At 33.7% G+C, this 18,370-nt stretch overlaps 1 protein-coding gene across 1 annotated transcript in view; it reads left to right on the top strand.

Moving 5' to 3' along the window:
• The window catches only part of GFRAL (GDNF family receptor alpha like), a 55,388-nt gene that overhangs the window by 35,100 nt on the left and 1,918 nt on the right, over positions 1 to 18,370 (top strand). Inside the window, exons 7-8 of the mRNA XM_006926820.1 lie at positions 17,606 to 17,701; positions 17,788 to 17,860. Of these exons, the coding sequence (XP_006926882.1) occupies positions 17,606 to 17,701; positions 17,788 to 17,860 (169 nt within the window). The remainder of the gene's footprint in view (positions 1 to 17,605; positions 17,702 to 17,787; positions 17,861 to 18,370) is intronic.

Genomic DNA, 18,370 nt, shown 5'->3' with positions numbered 1-18,370 from the left:
AAAAAAAAAAAGTCTCTTGGTTTTCCAAGGAACATTCAACAGAATTTCTCTACTCTGTATTCATATTTATAACATAACCTCTAAATAGTCCAGTATTTTATATTTTCTGGATTAAAGTAGCTGCATGGTGAATTTGTAGTCCATCAAATTCATAGACACTCACTTATAAATGTATGTTTTTCCTCTTAGAAAATAGTGATTATTCCTTTAGGATCTTGTTTTTAATTATTTGAAAACTTTTGAATTCTTTAGAGAAAAAACATGTGTGTTATAAGTTAGCAATAAAGAGAATAATAAAAAAATAAACTGTTTCTTTAGAATAATTTTAGTTACCACCCAATGTAAAAATTCAGTAACTTTTTGCTTTTATGCTATTTAATTTATAGACTTAGAGTTCTGAATATTTCTTTGGATTTGCGCCTCAGGGATAAATCAATGCCTTTAACCTTTATTAGTTTTCAAACCTAAAATATAAATAAGGCCTCTTCCACTTCCCTTTTTCCTCAGCTCCACTCCTGAATTTTGGTTAAAAACTATGATCAGCAACATTTATTCTAATAATCAGATGCCATGTTTGAAAATATTAATAGACTTCATTAGAGATCATAGCCTTAGGAAGGCAACATGGCACGAGCATGTCTGGATTTGAATAATTTCTCAGCCATTTATAAGACAAGTAACTGTGAACAAGTGACTCCACTGTCTCTCTCCCTCAGTTTCTTGTCTGTGAAATGGAAAATATAATAATCCTAACCCAGATTGCTTTTGCAAAGATTATATCAGTTAATTTATATAAAGAAATATCTAGAACATAATAAAGTTCAGTAAATAGTAACTTATTATAGATTTTGAGGGACTTGAAAAATTAGGCAGATAAATAATTTTGCATAATCATTATAATGTCATACAGGTGGTATAAGAGACAATCATTTCTAGTACACCTAAGGTATCATTTTTTCAGGATGAGTGACTTCTTAAATATATCTTTGAATTGATGTTATGGCAGATGATGAACATGGAACAATTGGTCTCAAACTTGAATGTGTATAAGGATAATATGGTTTCCAATTAAAATGCAGATTCTGATTCAGCAGGTCTGGAATGGGCCTGACATTTGCATTTCTAACAAGTTTTCAAGTGATGCTAATGCTATTGGTCCAGGAATCACACTTTGAATAGTGTGGACCTAGGCAACCTCTTAAGGACCTTTTAATATATATTGACTAATTTATATATCTGCTACTGAGAAATTGACAATCTAATTAACCGAATGCATTATGTCAATTTAGTAATCTGTTTTTCACAGACACTAGGTGTCTTAATGTCATGAATAAGTTCAAGCTTATGGTTTTATAATTTTCTAAAGCTCTTCTTGAGATAGTGGCTTAGACAGGTCTGAGGTGGAACTTGGGCATTTGCATTTCTAACAAGATCACAGGTGTTGCAAATACTGTCCAGGTATCACACTTTAAGAGTCACTGGCTTAGAAGAGCAGTCACCAACCTTTATGGCACCAGGGACCACTGCTCCTATGAGAATCTAATGCCTGACAATGTGAAGTGGAGCTGAAGAGGTGATGCTAGCGCTGGGGAAGGGCTGCAAATATAGATGAAGCTTCCCTAGCTCCTGCTGCTCACCTCCTGCTTTACTGCCCGGTTCCTAGCAGGCCACTGGCCAGGTCCAGTAGCAGCCCAGGGCTTAGTGAACCCTGGCTTAAAATACTCATTGATTCTTTCCTGAAATCAGCCACAGTCTAGCAAAAGTTCTCTTATATGAGTCATCAGTATAAGCATATACTTCTGTACTTCCAGTAAAGTAGCTTAAGCATGGGTTGTTTTCAGATACTGTTATATTGCCAGTTATAATAAGAAAAGTATATTTGGTCTACCACCCTATTCTTGGCACAGAGCTCCTAAAACCCTTGGAGTTTCCTGTGGTTAGAGCAATAGGAGTATCTTTTATTATGTTAATGAAGTGACTTTGGAAAGCCTTTGGGTAACCTAAGAATGGAGACTGGTTGCCAGGGGAACCCACTAAGTCATTAGAGGAAAGGGGCAGGAGATTTAATCAATGGCTAATGGCTAATGATTTAATCGATCATACCTATGTAATGATGCCTTCATAAAAACTCAAAAGGAATGAGTTCAGAGAGCTTTTGAGTAGATGAACATGTGTAAATGATGAGAAAGTGGTGTGCCCTGGACAGAACATAGAAGCTCCCTGTCCTCTCCACTTACCTTGCCATATACATCTCTTCAGTCTGGTTGTTCCTGAGTTATATCCTTTTATAATAAACTGGTGATCTAGTAGGTAAAATGCTTCTTTGAGTTCTGTGGACCATTCCAGCAAATTAATCAAACCTGAGGAGGAGGTCATGAAAACCTATAATTTATAGCCAGTCAATCGGAAGTACAGACAATAACTTGGACATTCAGTTGGAATCCTGAGTTGGACAGGATTGCCTAGAAACTGATTTATAGCTAGTTGGTCAGAAGTAACAACCTGGAATTGCAACTGGTCAAGGTTAGAGGGAAGTCTTGTAGGATTGAATTCTTAACCTGTGGAATCTGATGCTATCTCTGTGTAGGTGGTGTCAGAATTGAGTTGAATTTTAGGATACCAGCGGATGTCTCGAGAATTGTTTGTTGTGGGAGAAACCCCCACCCCCACTGCCTGCCACACACACATGAATTGGTCTCAGAACACCAAAAGAGAAAAGAGATACCATTCCTAGAATCATGATTCTTAAATGTGTTTCAATTTGCTTACTAAATCAGTGGAACAAAAGATTTCATCACCTCCCATTTATCCCCACACAGTAAAACATCCCTAGAGTCAACAACAAAAGAGGCACTGGTTTCGATTAAAGAATAGTGAGGTGATGTCTGCTTTTTATTACATATAAATAAATTATTAATATATCCCAGATGCATTAGTAAGAAAGCATGAAAAGTAAACATGGATCACTGGAAGAACTCTCAATGTCCCCACAGTTTCACTGTCCACATTGATAACTAGTGATTTGATGGATAAAAGTCATGCATCAGAAAACATCAGAACAGTGTCATTACTTGAGCTTCAGCATGCAACACACGATATTCAAAAAGTGTGGAATGTGTGTTCCACACTGAGGGAGATTAGGTTTGGAAATGAAGAGCAACCAAAGAGTGAGAGCAGAAAAACACAGCCAGATACGTTTACTTGTTTGAACCTGATATGAAGCTGGATGTTTTGGAGTAAGTCATATTTTTCATGCCAACTTTTGCAACTTTAAGGAACACTTTGTCCTGGCAATTGGCATCTCATTAGAACTCCACACATAGAAAAATCTCAGACCCTTTAAACACCCAAAGTTTGCCTTCCCTCCCAAGGATAGCAGTAAGTCAATCAGTTACCAGGTTAGACTTGGTGGAATGCTCTAACCTTTCTGATAGTATAGTTGGGGCTATCCTGGAAGGTATCAATCTTTAGAAGAGAGAGGTAGAGCTTATAGATGAAGTTCTTCTGTGCATTTAGCTTTCCTTTGAAATCACTTCTTTTGGAGAGCAATGACTATAAGGTGTTGGTGCTCTTTGAGCATATTATCATCTGCCTCAAAGAAACTGCAGAAAGAGTAAATGACTAATGCCAGAAGTAGATCTTTAAAACATTGTATTAATATTAATAGTATCAAGATATGGAGAAATTCTTGAAAATAAATCTACCATTTGAAAAACTGCAAGGAACATTTTAATGTATCTGCTTCCAAACTCATCTTGACATTGTGAAATATGGAAAACATGGAAAAAACTGAAGCTATATGAGATGTAATATCCTTCAAATGAAGGTTTAGTAAACACATAGAGATATTGCTTGCTAGTTTAAGGCTATAACCTGGCAATGAATGCTAGCTTACTTGTCTTTTGTTTATTCAGAGTCCTGTGACCTAATCAAGTGCTTATTTCATGTTCAACACTATTCTAGTCATTGTATGTCTTGATTAATTTAACTTTCAGAAGCAATATATAAAGTAGGTGCTTTTTTTTTCCCACTCAAAAGTAAACTGGAGCACCTAGAAGTTAGTAACTTGCCCAAGGTCACACAGAAGGCAATACAGGTGGAACTTTAGTTTTTATTTATTTTATCTTATTATTATTTTTTAAAGATTGGTCAAGTACAGTAGTGATAAGGGGGAAAGTATAACAAAGAATTTGATCTGTAACTGACTGTGAACAATCAATTGAGATAATTCACTTCCTTCGGACCAGCCAGTGCAAGCAGAATTTTAAAAAGGCAGTTTGGGGCACCAGGAACTGTGATTTTATCAGCCATAATATACTCCTCTCATTTATAATTTTTATAAATTATAAATTTATAATTGTCGATTGATTATAAACATTACATCTCCTAGGGAACATGTATAACAAGAGAATTCTTGGAAATGTGTGTTTGATGGAAGACAGTATATTGTAATATAAAGAACAGGAGCCTAGAAAGCGAGTTGTAGCTCTAACTCTCTAGGTGATATGAAGGAAATCAGTTATTCTCACCCTAGAACATAGGTTTCTCACTTTTATTATTATTATTATTATTTTATTATTATTATTATTATTTCGGTAATAACAAAAATAGGTGATCTGATATTAGATGTGCCCTAATATTCTTGGATTAGGTAACTAAAGATATATTTGAGGCCAGTACATTTTTAAAAAACTTTCACACTGCCTGTGTGTAGGGCCAGCTCTGGAGGAGATTTTTTTTAATGCCAAAAGACCAGTAGTCTGCCAAGAACTTTTTCTTCCTATGATTATACTAAAATTTTAAGAAAGCCTCTATCATTTTTTTTCTTTATCCTTGGAAAAAATATTCATTCTTTCAGAAATTTAAATCGAGATTTGGAGTAGGTTCCTCTCTCCTGTTGGATTATCTTTTATTGCTTTGTTTTTCAAATTCTAAATAGCGTTATAAATGATGTATGCCAGACTCACTAAATAATCATAATAGGGCATGTTTCTCTGCTTCTACTACTTATATGTTTAAATCTATCAAATATAAAAATCTATATTTTTAGCAAGGAATATGAAAATTTTTACTTAGTTCACTTTCAAAATATGCGGTGGAACTTTTACTATATACTAAAGGAATAAGTTGGTGATTATTTGCCACTTTGAACAGGTCACTATTATGTATGTGTGTGTGTGTGTGAGTGAGAGAGAGAGAGAGAGAGAAAGAGAGAGAGAGAGAGAGAGAGTTTCAGTGAATATTTGTGTGCCTGTTGGTTTTTGTTTTTATAAGTATTGTGTATAGGGAATCATTAGCTGTTTTACTGGAGTAATTTAAAATCAGATTACAGAAAGAAACCCTGCTTCCTCTCATCTTTCTGAAGAAGGCATCATGTCTGATTGTACCTTCCACCTTCATTGGCTAAGATTCTGATCAGACACTCTAAGGAATGATCTGGCAGGTTTCTCTTAGGACCTTTCAAAATTCAAAATTCTCTCAAGGGAAGAGATGGGGGTGGGGTGGTGGATAGCCCCTAAAGACACAGCCCATTCCAATGGAGACAGACGCTGGCTTTAGTTTCACCACTAGGTTTACTTGTGCACAAAAGTTCCCAATAAAATCCAGCTGGTTTAAATTTTGTCTGCAGACCTGAAACCCAGCAAATTTGGCTTGGCTTCCTATTTTGCAGAAAATGCTTCACACAACTGTAATCTGGAAATACTGAAGTGTACAGACCCTCAATAGAAACAACAGGAAAACAGCTGTCTCCTACCTTCACTTTCTCCCAACTCTACCCTTAAAGGCTTAGGTGTTGTTAAAGGAGGGGGAAAAATCTGCCACTGAGCATGAAAGATGGTATGAATCATTCATGACTACCTTTGTTGTTCGCTCTAAGCCGAAAAGGAAAGATTAAAGAGTTGCCATTGATGAGTGAGACAACTCACATTTTGGCAAAACTAGAGAAGGATGAAACATTTAAGATCACAGAGGGAAATAAAAGACCAAAACAATACTGTTACAATTCTAACAACAGGCTTCAGTATGTGAAAGCACAGTGTTATCTTTTCCATTTTCCACCCTCACGCTTTCACTGGCTTCATATAATCCTCTTGTTGCCTGTAATTGGGTCTGGAGTTAGTGCCAAAGCTGCATAAAATAAGCAGCCTTTTCTTTACACTTTCTGTGCATCATGATTGTGTATGTGAAGTCATAAAAATCATTTATTATGAGCATGGGTATTCCTGGCTTAAAAAGAGCCAAGTATTCTTGCGACAATAATATAATGGCATCAGATGTAGTCCCATAAAACACCATATGTGGCCACTTAATAGTTATTGCCCTGGCACCTACATGCTGAGATATCATCTTAAAGGGGTACTTCTCAGAAAAAAAGAACTTCGGTACTTAGACAAGTAAAGTATCTTAGATAAGATAGGTCAGCAAGTGGAGATTTGTTAAGAATCCATTGATGATAATGACAATCGTTTATCTTCTATTAATACCAGACTATCTCAAACCATCTTCTAAAGCTCTTTTCATGAGTTCAAGGAAATTCTTTACAACATTGTAAACATCAATAAATATTGTCTCAATCTCAAAGTTGCAAGAACGCTCTAATAGCACATTGATATCCAGTAAACTGTAAGAATGGGCACAACATAATTTTTATTCTTACTTATTACTCTTTGGAAAGCATTTATTTGAGTGTTATATACAAATCACAGTAAACAAATTGGTTTTCAAACTATATAAAAGAATGTAGAATGGATGAAAGTCGCTCTGTGGGGTGGTGTGAATGCTTGCTGCTTTGAGAGTGTGCTTCTGTGAAAAAGACTGTTCGCTATTATCTCTCCCTCTTCTGCTAGCTTTCGGTTTAGGATGGAATGGTTTCCTTTGGTTGCCACTGAGGCTAGAGACTGAGATTTCCCAATTCCCAATATGCTTTGAGTTTACCAGAACTCTGGAACTGATGTTTTACTGTTACGTTAGCCCCGTGTTGAATGGCCAGACACTCATCGTAGGTATATGAAGAGGATGTTCAAAACAACCCAACTGCAGAAAGAAGCCAGAGCTCACTAGTTCCTGATTGTATGTCCACTTTCATTGGGAATCAAGGCAGTTTGAGAGGGGGAGCCATATAAATCAGATTCTAGGGCTTTCTTCAAAGAGCACCTTATCTCAGTGATATACTGCTGTGTGTCACTGAGGTCTGTGTAGGAAGATGCAGCTGTTGATGTTTTAAGTTTCTATGCCAGCCATGAGTCAGTACCTGCATCTCTATTCACTCACTCTTCCTAGGGTAACAGACAGCCTGAAACTTACAATGGCATTTTGTTTAAAGTACATATGGTAGCTATTACACTGAAAACATACACTAAGCATATGACTACAACCCTAATGGTGCCTTCCAACACTTCTACATGGCCGCTTAGACCCAGTCAATTTCTCTCACTGTTCTTTGGCCCAAACTTCCAATCCAGCACCCCTCCCCTACGATGGAAATATTGTTGCTTTTAATTGTGTTTGTTCTTTTAATACTGCCAGGTCGCTGAAAGGAAAATTTTGAGGTGAAATTTTGGATCTCTTACTGATCCAAATAAATTTTTCTCTAATTGGTAAAACTGGCTTAAGAGTTACCATCTTTACATCTGGTTATTCTCCACCAGTTGCTGATATTTTCAAAGGCCTTTATCTATTGAACATAACTCCCTGACCTCTTCTTCTCTCTTTCTCATTAAAAACTTGTATTCCACTAGCCCACCATAATGTGGTATGCAGTCTGGTTTCTCTCTCTTTCACCTCTGAAATCATGAGTTTTCCATTCTCTAACCATTGGTTCTCCATCCTGACCATGCACTGAAAGGGTCTAGAAAGCTTTTTGAAATTATGAACGTCCAGTACTTTATTCCCACTTATCTCTTGACCTATTAAATCAAAACATATAGTGGTAAATCCTAGGAATCTTTATTATTAAATGCTCCATAGCCAAAACTGATATGCAACCACAAACATACTTTTCTAATTTCAAAAAAATCATAGCTTTTATTGTATGTCTATCTTCTACAATATATTTTATATGTCTTGTCTCATTTAATCCTCACCATAAGCCAGTAAATATTATTATCCTCATTTAATAGAAAACCAGGGCACAGAGGAGTTTTTTTGTTTGTTTGTTTTTTAAGTAGTTCGGGTTATATATTTAGCAAATTTTAGAATGAGGACTTGAATCTGTGGTTGAAAGCTAAAGCCTGGCCTCTTTCCACTATGCTATAGTGCTCCTCACTTCACTATATCACCTGTATTTACTAGTAGACTCTTTTTGTTTCCAATTCTCATTATGTCTTTATGGGCTTATTTAAAGAGACAAGACGGCTGGAAAATTTATATTTGTAAGAGCCTAATATCTTGTATTGCAATGTAACCTGAAGGTGTTTATGAACCAAAATAATATGGCCCTAATTGACTGGGGTATAACTTAAATCTCAGTAGTGATAATGATGTTGCATCTCATAGTTACTTTTGAGAGTAAAGTGAACTTTAAGTGAACACGTATAAGGAGAGATTGCAACGAATGCATATCCCACTGCCCAGTATTTTTCTGAAAAGGATGAGAGCATTCCCATCATCAAAGTGAAGAATATTCTTCAATTTTCTCAACACCTTTCTCCAAATCCACTTTTCTTCTTTCTCACTTTTATTTAACCATCTTTCACTTTTATCTTCTCTTTCTACCTATAATTCAATTGACATATAAAAGAGAGAAGTATGAGACTCGGAGCTTGAATTAACTCGTCCAAGATTACTACAGCTAGTGAATGATGCAACTAAGATTGTGATGGAGTTCTTTCTGATTCTAAAGCCAGTGTTTTCTCTGAGCAGTCAGGTTGAAAAGTGAAGAGTGAAGAGATAAACTTTGTAGTTCTATTTTTCTTTCATCTTTCATGCCAAAGTTATTTTAAAACATCACATCACCTCAAGAACCTAAATGTTATCTATGACTTAACTCTCTTCATATGCAATATTAAAGAAAACTCTAAATTATATATTTATTAAGGATGTAATTTATTGAGTACTTATTCTGTACCAAATACTGTTTCAAACTCTCTTTATATATTGCCATGTTAAACTTTTAACCTAAATATTTCTGGTAGGCAGTATCTCATTTTAAAGATAATGGAAGAGAGTTTCAGTAAGTTGCCTAAAATAACAGAACTAGGGTGAGAGAGAGCCAATTTTTAACCTATCTCTGATTTTCGTGCTTGTATGACTTTGCTCTGCACCATTCTGCTTTCCAACAAAAATCTCTTTAAATATAACCTTACACTTTCTCTCTTCTCTGCTCAAGCTTCTACTGCCTATTTTTAGTTTTTATCTTATGCTTAAACTGCTACTGAAGCTTCCTAGTTAGATATCCCCACCAAACCAAAGTATTTTCCATGACTAGACTAATTCTCAAACTTTGCCTTCTGTATGCAGAAGATAGCTATTCCTCTCCCTTGTTCCTATTTTCATCCTTACCACATCATCTGATTTCCAAGGACACCCAGAATACACACCAGCCTTATTTCTCATCATTCTTCAAATATGTACCATTTTCCTAGTTCTACCTTGTTTATTCCCACTTCACTTCATTCACCTTACCCAAATCTAAATTGAGAATTTCATGAGAGCAGGATCATGATATATCCTTCATGTCAATTGTCGTAGTGCTAGCTTTGAAGTAGGAAGTAATTACTTAACTGGAAAATGTCTACTTGGGTCCAAATAGGGTGGTTTTTGCCACACAGTCCTGTGAACATTCGTAGGTGACTAGATATAAATGACCCATTTACTCCTTCTAGTTCTGCTGGAATAGATCTCCAAAGTAGAGGGAAAATTATAAATTCACCATACCCCATGAGGATAAGTTAAGAAATTGAAGAATGGCAGATTAACTGGCAGCAAACATGGAATTAATGTTGCATTACATCAACCTCTCCAAGGGGCAATAGGAGTAGCATTTGGGAAGTCAGGCATCTCCCACACCATAGGGTGAAAAATTTGCTTGACTCCCAGGAATAGAGAACAAGAAAAATTGTGGTGTCAGGTGCTTGTGAATATGTGTGCCCAGTAAAGTACTATAAATTAGTGCCTACATTTATGCATATGAAATACTGTTAATATCGTGTTCTCTGACTTTCTGTTGACTACGATAAGAATACTCAATAAACACCTTATGCCCACCCAAAATATTAAAAAATAATTATCTATTAATCACATATACAAACTTTATATTTTTATGAATTCTCAGATATATCCCATGGTAAAAATAAATTTAGGTAAAAGTGTGCCCCTCTACTGTAGTAAAAACAAACAAACAAACAAATAAAACTAGAAAACACTTGCAGGAAAAAATATACATAACTTATTTTGTTAATTTAGAATTTCCCAAAATCATTTACTAATCGGATCTTTTATTTGTCAAGCATATAAAAATATTCTATAGAACTAGTGTTTTGTGGGACACAGTTTAGAAAATTTTACCTCTTCTAACAAACTTTGAATTTACTGTGTTCGAGTAGATATCTCCTAATCCATTGACAAAGATGCTTACTCTTTGCCCATCAGTAAACAAACTAGACTCATAAGTAATCACCAGAAAAAATTGTTTAACACATTTTTTGTTAATTGGGTAACCATATGCATTGCAGTTGGGACATTGAATTTACATTTTAAGAAATGGCGATAATATGTGAAAAATATGTGATTTGTGTGACACTCCTTAGCTGATCCCGGTTAAGATGAGAAAGAACATTATATAATCATATGCTGCACAGTGTATATTACTTTACAGTGACAGATGTGCTATTTCAAATGTAAAAGTATCTAATTTATACTTTTTGGCCATTAGATAATTATATGGGCATGGCATTGTAATAGCAATATTATACTGTAAATTAGATGGTTATGGTGTCAATTCATAAGAAGGTATCTGTCTAAAAGAATCAGCAACATAGATCATACTTTTATATTCAGCTTTCCCCTGAATATTTGCAAATTTATGTGCAGGAAAGAGATACTGCAATTATATACTTTTTTTTCCCATATTAAAACTCAGTAACTTGCAAAACTTCCAAATGACTATGAAGACTCTCCAAAATATATCTTTTTTCTTTATTTTTTTTCCTCTAACTTTCTTTTCCCTGGTGTTTCCAATCAGTCGATGAAAAAATTGTGTAAGCCAGTGAGGTAAAGTTTGATATATTTCCAAAAGGATAGACATTAGTAAATCATTCAATTCTAAATGGAGACCTCAGAAAGTAACCTAGACAATTAATGGTATTGTCACATACAGTTTTTTTATAAAAAATTCTACATCTTAAAACCTCTATATATGAAAACATAAACTTATGAATTTGACAAAATATAATATAAATTATTTTATTCTTATCTTTCATTTGTCTTATTCTAAGTTCTTCTAGTGCTTGCATAATTTAATTTAAAGTAAAAGTGACTGTTCAATTTTGGGAACACATTTTTTCTATTAAACTCATTCCAGACATAGGCTGTTTTAAATAGTGGGGTTACTTTATATATTTTTATCTAAGACCCGGGTTATATCAATGTGGACATAGACTATAGTAACCAAAGATACAGCCAAGTCTGTTTTTGAACAGTTACACTGATCTTCTGTGTATTATTCTTTGTATGCCCTTTGCCTGGTGAATAATCTGGAAAGATTTACATATGATCTCAACCCTATATGTGTAAAAACAGAAAATGCTTATTTTTGATATCATAATTTAAGATAACCCACCTTGAAAATTGCAGCATTCATTTTTTTTAATATTTCTGGTAAATCTCAAAGTTAAATTGGTCGATTTATTTGATTACATTGACAATGATCAACATATTTCAGAGGTGTGGGCAAGTTGAAATATACCTACAGGTATATGTGATGTATTTCAGATGCTTTAGTTATTACATTTTATGTCCCCTTTTCTATTGTGAATTTCAGCAACAGAAACATATATAATCATGAACATTTGCAATCAGATACTATTAAATGCTTCTTATTTTACACTATCAAATACAACTTGTTCCTATTATTTTTCCAATGTATTTCCTAATCCAATTGGCTGGCACACTGGAAAAAGCTAAAAATATTTTACATTTTTTTTTTTTGTGGTTTCTGTGAGGCGGATTTTATATACAATTGGTAGAAGATTTTGCTGCAAATTATATTGTCACTATTTACCAACTCTGTGATCTTGGACAAGGTAACTATTCTGAGTGTGAGTTTCTTTATTAAGTTGAACTAGCAATTCCTACTTGGCTAATTGTTATAAAATTAAACAGTGTTTGTCAAAGTGCCTTATAAAATGTTAAGCATCATATATATGTATGTATATATATATATATATGTAAAGCATTTGTGTGTCATATGAGTATGTATATGCATCTTCCATTCTATAGACATACATACAAATATATGTATTACCAGCAGCATCAGCATCACCTGCTTCATCTCAGACCTAGTGAATCAAAATTGGTATTTTAAGATAAACAGAAGATTCATATTATAATTTTAAAAGCATTGTGTTATGTGATATACTTACAATGTTCTCTCTCTCTCTCTCTAAACACATACTTACATTACATGTAGCAGTCAGAGAGCTAAGCAGTGATGCCAAACAAAGAAAGTAGATTTATCATTTTGAGTTAATACAAGAGCAATCTAGAAAAATTATTTTCCATTTTAACTAGAATTGACCATCAATCATAGTAGAAAGGTAGAAGGTATTAAATGGCTCATTTCTAGACTGGTGATGACTATATGTCAAGAATGAGGCAGAACTGATCATTGCATTGAAAGTTTAAATTAGATAATCTAAGAAGTTTCGTCAATTTTATAATTCTACTATACATATACACTTGTGTGTTTATAGATATACACTCTAACCAGGAATATTATATTCCTATTTAAATTGATATTTTGATCTGTTTTATATAAGCCCAAAGTTATAGCTGACAACTTTTTTTAAATTTCAACATTTAAAATTATTGCCTTCTAAAACAATAGTACTTTACTAATCTAATCTAGTGTTAGTTATTAGAAATAGGATCATTTTTATTTCAATTGCTACCTCAGTGATTATTTTATTATTTGCAGAAACTATTAAGGAAAATGTAGAACATTTGAGAAATTTTATTAGTGCCGTTGAGATTCACTATAATCACCAAGCAAATCTACTAGACTTGTGAGCAACACTGTCATTCGACGTAGGGTCAAAGAGCAGTTGCAAGGCTTGTCAATAGATGCTCCTAGACTTACAATGGAGTTCTGTACCAACATTTAAATTGTAAATATCATGAGTTGAAAATGCATTTAATACACCTAATTTACTGAACATCGTAGCTTAGCCTAGCCCCACCTTAAACATGCTCAGAACACTTGCAATATCCTACAGTTGTGCAAAATCATTTTGCTGCCACTGTATAGCTCATATGAGTATGATATCACATATAGCTAGCCTGGGAAAAGATCAAAATTCAAAATTGAAGATATGGTTTCTACTGAATGTATACTGAATGTATATTACTTTTGCTTATTGGTAAAGTCAAAAAGTCATTAAGTCAAACCATCTTAAGGCATGGATAGTCTGTAGAATCAATTACTAACCTTGAGCTTTTGGGTTTATGTCGGAAGATCATGACAAATGTTCTGGAGCATATACTTTACAATTTATGTGTTTTGTTTTGTTTTGTTTTGTTTTGACATACAGAAAGCTGTACCTATTTAATGTATACAGCTTGATGAGTTCGAAGATAAGTATAAACCATGAAATCATTACTACAGTCTTCACCATAAGATTCATCACCTCCAAAAGTTTCCTTCTATCCTCTTTATTATTGTGTGTGTGTGTGTGTGTGTGTGTGTGCGCGCGCGCGCGCTAAGAACACTTAACAAGAGATCTACCATTTTAGCAAATGTTTAAGTGTTCAATACAGTGTTGCTAAAGATAGGCACTACATTGTATAGTAAGTAGATCTCTAGGACTTACTCATCTTACATCATCTTGAAACTTTGTACCCTTTGACCAATACCTCTCAATTTCCGCTTTCTCTCAGCCCCTGGCAACCACCATGTGTTTAGCCATAGTACTAGAAAATAAATCTAAGACATGGTTTTATCTTCTTTGAAGTTTGTAAACTAAATAAATGAAAATGCTTTGTTGATGCACAGTGTAATTGTTTAGAGGAAGCATATTATTTAGTTAGTTTAGTATTCAAAACATAAGTTTTAGCAGCAGTGGTAAAATAACCTCATTATTTATGTGTATAGCTTGATTTGCCATATTAGTAATATATTTTTTTCAAATTTAAATATGCCTATATATTTTTCCTTCTTCCCAGCAGCAACATTCCCTAGATCCATTTTAGGAGGGAACTTTCAAACAATGATCAAAAGAGTCTATGATATATGAAATTTCACTCTTGATCACTAGGTGAAATAATTCAAAACTCATTTTCAATTTGGGAATTTGTATACCTTCAGGTGAGACAATATTGACCAAATTAGAAATGTAATATATTACATCTGATAAATAGCACCAAACCTTGAGTGCACAAGAAGGTCATTCCTGAATTTCATTCTCACTAAAATATCGCTATAATATTGGCACTCTTTTATTTAACCATGAAAAGAAAGCAAAAAAGAAAAAAAAATTTTAAAAGTCATGTGATACATTAAGAATTCAAAAAACAGCTACACAATATATTTTTAAATCAGTCTATGAAAACATTCACTTTTCCAAACTGTTTCTTCTAAGGTTATGTTTTAACTGAAATTTTAAATGAGGATTTACAAATTTGCAGTTTGTGATGTTTAATTTCTATTTTAAGTATTCTGACATTTATTTTTAAATCATTATTTCATATCCGATCCATTACATTTTTTACAATTCATTTACCATTTCATATAAATTATACAAAGTAGAGTTTTGGTCTCCACCAGCCACTCTGCACAAGGATTTTGGAAGAAAAGAATAAAAATGATCACATCTTTGTAGCTGAGGAGAATACTATTTAAATTTTTTCTTAATGTAAGGCTGAAATTAATCTTGATTTCCCGTCAAATGTACAGGGATTTTACCATATAGTTTATAATAGTGTTTAATTTCTCTAGGGAACAAGTTAAGATAAACAAGTCACTGACAGTGTTTATATATAAATACAGCAGATGGTGTGGGACTGAAGTTGGTTATTAACTCTGCTGACTTTAATTTCATGGTTATAAAACACTGTAAACCTCTCTGTTTATAAAAGGCAGGGAAGAATCTCCAATGGGCTTCAGTAGCCAAGAAGCCCTCTGTAACATTAATCTCTCTAACTGATGTTGGGTATCCTCCTAGGGTGCAATATTTAAGATTGTGGCGTGATTGCTGAACACATTAAAATTTTCAGTGGGATCATTAACTAGCATTTCTGTCATTGATCTATTATAACCTTGTTAATGAGTTCCATGTGAGTGAAATTTAGTGAATTAAATGATTCTTTTTAAACTTTGCTAGGTGACTGTTAAATAATTACTTTCAGTGGTTTTATAGCTAAAAGATAGCCTAATTTGTCAAAATAATATCTTTTTTCTTATGTAAAGATAAATCATGATACCTAGCTAGACCAAATGTACTTAGAGATAGAATTTCAAAAAGGAAAACTATAGCATCATTCGAGTAATCAATGTACATTATGTACATTTACATTTATGCCATAAATCTGCCAAAAATGTCACAAAATGCCATAGAATTAAAAAGACGCAAAATGATTTATCTTTCATATTCCAAATTGATTTAAATATAATATTTTGTTATAATCATTTATTTCACTAAAAATATGCTCAATTTGAATAAAATTAATTCTTCCCAAAAGACCATTATTATAAAAATATGGTATTATCTGAAATAGTTCAATTTTTCCATTTTAACATTTTAGTGAATAACGAAATTTATTTTATAACCACAAAAATGAAAAGGTTTTTTAAAATTAATTCATTAACTTATTTTTTATGGTGACATTGGTTAACAAAATCCAGTAAGTTTCAGCTGTACACTTTAACAGTCACCGCATATTTGACCCCCTTTACTCCGTCTATCTCTCCCCTTCTCCTTCACCACTACCCTCTGGTAACCACTAGTCCATTGTCCATGTCCATGAGTCTTCGTTTGTTTGTCCTGTTAAAAGTGAAAAGTTTTCACAAGCTCTACCTCTATTACTTTTTTACATTCAGAAGAGGTTGATTTTTCAGTTTCTAAGGTCAGACTTCTATAAATACTATATGATAACCCAATATGTCAATTGGGATTAAAAAAATCTCAAAATGAAAATGCTTTAACTGTATCAGAGTTCAGATCCTTCAGATCCAAGAATAGGTTTTCTATTGACAAAATCCTCGGTAGCTTTTTCAGCTCTTATACTGAGCTGCTTCTCCCAGACCCACCCTGAGAGTTTTGTTACTGATCTTAAACCATCTGTACCCCTTGCTTTCTTCCAATTATTCCTAACATACACTTCAAACCTTGGCTTCCAAGTCACTGGCTTCTGAATAGCAGCAGCCCTGGGTGGAGGGGGGACTAAATGGAACTGTTGGCAATATATCTTCTCATCTCCCTTCCTGTTTGGGGCTATTGTCAGTAGTTGTCATCAGATATGCTATCCTGCTACTTGATACACTCATTTCTGCAAAGAACTATCTACTTATACTTGGATTTCCAGGTCTCAAAATACATGAACCATCTATGACAGACAGCAAGGCCTCCCTCAAATGGAGACTACATAGCTTTTTCTTTTTTAAGCCTGAAAACTCACCTGAATCATCAGCAGCAGAGAAATTGGTTATTGGGCTATTGATATGTTTGGTATTCATATTTGTGTTGCATCAAAACTCAGTGTGATTTCACTTCAAAGTTATTAGTAAAAGTCACCTAAAATAGATCTATCAATTTTAAAGATTGCTTCCTTTTGTCTTATGTTTTGTGAAGTGAGATGAAAATGGCCATGAAGACTAGGGACACAGAGTGGCCAAGAAGGGCTCTCAAGTGAGATAAAAATAGGTAAAAATAATAGAAATTGAAGGTGTTGAAAAAGAGAAACAGAATAGGAAAAATAAGCAAAGACAGATATAGAAATCTGAGCAGAGGGGAGAACAGAGTGATTGGTTTAAGGACTCTCTTTTGTAAGAATTCATTGATACAGTGAGTCTTAGAAAACTAAGATATCATTTAAAGCACATTAAAACAATCACTCTTGTAAAGAACAAATCATTTTCAATATGCCAAAGGGTAGCCTAAAGTTACTTTTTCCCTCCTAATCTTTATATGAGGTACAATGAACTATTTTATAAAATGTAACTTTTTCTAATCATATTTTTAAAACAAGTTTCTATAAGGAAATTATCTGATTAAAAGGTAAAAAAACACTGTTAAAATTTAAGAAAAGTCCCACTTTCACCTAAATTTATATTTTATTAAGATAGTATAAAAGAAATAAATTGCTGCCTTTATAAAATAAATTAAAATCCATGGGATAAAAATAATGCATCACCTTTAAATACTTTAATCTCATGTTCATTATTTTCTTTCAGATTATCCAACTCTTTCTAATGTGAAAGGCATTTCATTGCATAAAAGAAAACATGCAAAGGAAATAACTCTAAGTGAATTTCATTCCTCCTTCAACGGTCAGTTAAAAATCAAACCTTTGTACTCTTTTTATTATTTATTCTCTCTAGAAATCCAGTAATTTTTTTTAAACCTTTGTTTCTAGGAGAAGTAATTTATGCTGTCATGTGCATGGCAGTCACCTGTGGAATCCTTCTCTTGGTTATGTTCAAGCTGAGGTAACTGGATACAACTCAGAAGGGAAGGGCTGGAACTGAATCAGCCCTGTTACAGCACATTTCACAATGGCAGAGCTCACAAAGGGCCTGAGAATGAAAGCTGCTCCATTAAAACCTCCTAAATCAACTTTTAATGTGGGATAGGTTCATGGAAACATTACTTTCAGTCTTCATATGTAAGGGAAATGTGATCATAAGGGATTTTTTTACGTTGCATTTTACAAGCACATATGGATTGTCCCCTCCAATTAAGCTGTTATCAATTTTTCCCCTGGTTTTCTTACAAAATCCCAATTGAACTTTGCTGCTTTCTTATTCAAATCACTTACATAATGGACCTGTTGTGTAGTTCACACGGTTTATATTTACCTGAAGATTTACTCTTTATTTCAATTTCTTATATGCTAATGATTTTTATTCATGTTTTAATATGCAATCATTAAAAGAGACATTAAATAAGGCCTCACAGAGTACCGCTAGAAAGACTTATTACTACTGCCACATTAATTC

The sequence above is a fragment of the Pteropus alecto genome, unplaced genomic scaffold (assembly GCF_000325575.1).
Source record: "Pteropus alecto unplaced genomic scaffold, ASM32557v1 scaffold7, whole genome shotgun sequence".
Taxonomy (NCBI): domain Eukaryota; kingdom Metazoa; phylum Chordata; class Mammalia; order Chiroptera; family Pteropodidae; genus Pteropus; species Pteropus alecto.
This window is presented reverse-complemented; position numbering and strand designations above follow the sequence as displayed.